The following is a 3,591-nucleotide window of genomic DNA, read 5'->3' on the forward strand; positions in this document are numbered from 1 at the left end:
CAGCCGGATCTGGCGCGGGGCGGTGACGGGGGCGGGTCGAGGCGGCAGCGGGTCATGGCGGCCGGTGGGGGCGTGGCGTGGCGGCCGGATCTGGTGCCCCTCCCTCTCCTTCTTCCTCGGCCGGATCTGGCGCCCTTCTTCTTCCTCGGATCTGGCGCCCTTCTTCCCCGGATCCGGCGGGGAGGCGGGGGGGCGTGGTGGTGGCGAGGGCGGGTCGAGGCGGCCGGCGCGGGCGGGTCGTGCGGCAGCGGGGCGTGGCGGCGGCGGTGTGTGTAGTGTGTGGTGGCGGCGGTGGTGGCAACGGTCGGTGGTGCAGTATGTGGTGGTGGTGGTGATGGCGGCGACCGGTGGTGGTGGTGGCGGCCGGATGTTTTTTTTAATTTTTTTGAAAAATTGGTTGCCGAGTATTTTTTGGCCACTCAGCGAAGGGTTTTCCCGAGTGCCCGACACAAGACACTTGGGGAATCAGCGTTTGCTGACAGATTTTTTTGTCGTGTGTCATATGCCGAGTGTTACCCTCAGCAAACGCTTTGGCGAGTGTTTTTCGGGCTTCGCCGAGTGCCCCTGGCACTCAGCAAAGTCCCTGTGTCCGGTAGTGTTGGATGAAGAAGTTGGCAGGCAGGACATCATGTGTCGCTCGGATTAGCGAGGGAGTAAATGAGTGGCGGTTCTAGCGGGTGGCATGGGGGCCGGAAGAGCCTAGCATGGCGGTGATGCGGCGATGAAGCTCGAGCAAGAGGATGCAGTGGCGGGGCACATGGAAAATATAGGTTGCGTGGAGGCAGGTGGCTGCACCGGCTCCAGGAAAGGTGGTAGCGTGCATGCAGACTGTATTGAATTTTTATGTAATGAAATTTCTTACCAGGAATTCTACTATACGTACGTTTATAGTATTCCTATCAATCTATATTCTACTCTACTCTTGTATATGAAAGGTCGGTCCTCGTTAGAGGTTACTTTTCAGGTCACTCGTTTATTAGTAAGCGATGTTATGCCCATATCTATAATTAAATAGGGAACTGTATGAGTTTGTGGTTGTCTTGACCAAGGGACTTAGGGTGTTTGAATCCTTGGCTAAAGTTTAGCTCTGGTCACATCGAATGTTTGGATACTAATTAGGATTATTGAACATAGGCAAATGACAAAAATAATTGCATAAATGAATCCATTAAGCCTAATTAGTCTATAAACATGTCATGGTACAGTAAACATGTGCTAATCATGGATTAATTAGGCTTAATAGATTCATCTCGCTAATTAGCCCTGATTTATACAATTATTTTTGTCATTAGTTTAATACTCCTAATTAGCATCAAACATCCGATGTGATCCGAGCTAAACTTTTGCTAAGCATCCAAACATCCTCTAACTTGATGGAGAAAAAAATATCATGTACCTAATAGATGGGGAAATGAGGATGGAAAGAAAGAGAATTAGTTGATTTATATGAAATTCAAATGTAGATCCATGTTGCGCCACTTCCAGCTAGTGCAGTCCCCATCGTTAAAAGTTAGGTCTCTCGTAGCCACGTTTATTCATGTTATTAATTGTATGTCCTTTCGGCCCAATTTTAGACGGCAAGTATTTAGGAGGTGTATAAAAATTAAGATCTAGATTAATTCATGATATCTTCTCACAGTTTCGTCACAAAGCAAAATTGTAAAAATAAAACTTGGCTCATTCTGCTTTTGTTGAGTATACAGTGCTTTTCTGTTTCCTCGGACTTGAAGTAGGAGCGAGCATCTGGGAACGAATTATTTAGCATTTTTTCTCTTTTACCCTAAGGCCCCGCTTGGATCATTGGAATTGAATTCCATCCTAATAATCATAATTTAGACACAAATTAATTAAGCTAATATAATTGTATGTGGAATATAGTTGTATATTATAGTTGGTGATATGGGAGAGATACTTGTATGCTGCACTTCTACTATAGAGAAGCGAGTCTAAGAGCGTGCTATAAGAATTGAATTCCATTCTAATAACCATAATCTATAGAATCAATTTCCATCTCCCACCCCATGAATTTAAGATAGGCTTATATCTAAACTTTGGAAAGTTGTGGAATGCCACATTCCAACATAAATTAGCCTACTCCATTAAATAAATTCCAATTCCTTGGACCCAAACGGGGTCTAAGAAGAAAGCAAGAAGATTAGTCAGACAGGTTCGGATCACACAACGAACGGCAGAGATGAGATCATCCCGTGCTTTAAGGAGAGGCACAAGGAATCTTTTGATCGCTGCTGTTGTTCCTGGATCGTACGGCGCAGAGGTAGCCTTCGGTCGGAAGCTTCCGATGATAGCTTCCACGATCGGAAGCGCCGTGATTCTCGGCCGGGCCCACACCAGCTACTTCCAAGGAGGGAATGGCGAGCCGGCGGGCCCCACCTTAGCCGATTTAACAGGTGGGCAAGCAGCGGGCCCACCTCCCTCCGCTCACGTCAGCATCCCCCTCCCCTCTCCCAGAGCTGTATAAAAGCCGAGCCCCATCTCCTGCTCCCGGCACACACCCAATAATCAAATATCTAGCTAGCTCCTGTAGCGAGAAAGAAACCATGTCGGGCGTTTGGGTGTTCGAGGACGGGATCGTGCGGCGCGCGGACAGCGACCCTCCCAGCGGCGCCGGCGCCGGCGGGTCGCGGCCGAACAAGGTGCTGGTGCACGTGCCCAGCGGCGAGGTGGTGACCTCCTACGACGTGCTGGAGCGGCGGCTCCGAGAGCTCGGCTGGGAGCGCTACCTCTACGACCCCTGCCTGCTCCAGTTCCACAAGCGCTCCACCGTGCACCTCATCACCGTGCCCCGCGACTTCGCCCGCCTCAAGCTCGTCCACATGTACGACGTCGTCGTCAAGACCCGCAACGTCTTCGAGGTCCGCGACGCCGCACCAGCCTGACCGTGTCGCCGTCGACGCATACGCCGCTGCCTTGGTCCTTGTCGTCGATCGGACCGGTGCTGCTGACCGCCGGTCTGAGTGCCGCCGCCGTATCAGCGTACGAACACATGTATTGACGTATTGTATGTTGGAATTGTGAGATCGAGTGAGGTAGAAGAGTACGTGTGATATGGCGGCGCCCTGCTCGCGTGGCTGCTTTGCATGGACTACTCCTACGATTGTTTGGCGCCAATTAAACATATAAAGAACACGCTCTGCGGTATGCTTATATTGAGGGCGTGTCTTTCACAAAGGATTGATGTACATGTATTGATCGATTTGTATGGTAATGTTTGGCTTGTGAAATAAAGCTTCTTCTTTTCCATTCAAGGTTGCCAGATATCCGATTTTTTCTGGATCAATTGTTTGTGCATTATATATGGGTTATGAGTGTGAAACGCACAAGCTGAATTTTACTATGGACGGTGCTTCAATTTTTTTATCCCTTCATTGTTTTTGTTTCAATATCATATGTCCTCTTATTCAATTAATTTTGATTTTCGAATATTTTAGTTTATTGTTTACGAAAATAATTACCAATATAGGGACGGGGTAAAATAAGTACAAGTGAATACCCGAATAGATTATATGATATGTAAAACCTTAGATTTATATATATTGAGAAGTCGACTAGGACACGGATGACAACTACCCT

The 3,591-nt window shown here is 48.2% G+C and overlaps 1 protein-coding gene across 1 annotated transcript; it reads left to right on the top strand.

The window, feature by feature from the left end:
• Positions 1-2,194: 2,194 nt before the first annotated feature.
• LOC101756816 lies at positions 2,195-3,266 on the top strand. The gene is given in 2 exon segments (XM_004975036.3): positions 2,195-2,451; positions 2,453-3,266. Coding segments are annotated over 2 exon segments (702 nt in total). The 3' UTR covers positions 2,898-3,266.
• The last annotated feature ends 325 nt before the right edge of the window (positions 3,267-3,591 follow it).

This window comes from Setaria italica, chromosome VII (genome assembly GCF_000263155.2).
Source record: "Setaria italica strain Yugu1 chromosome VII, Setaria_italica_v2.0, whole genome shotgun sequence".
NCBI classification, from domain to species: Eukaryota; Viridiplantae; Streptophyta; class Magnoliopsida; order Poales; family Poaceae; genus Setaria; species Setaria italica.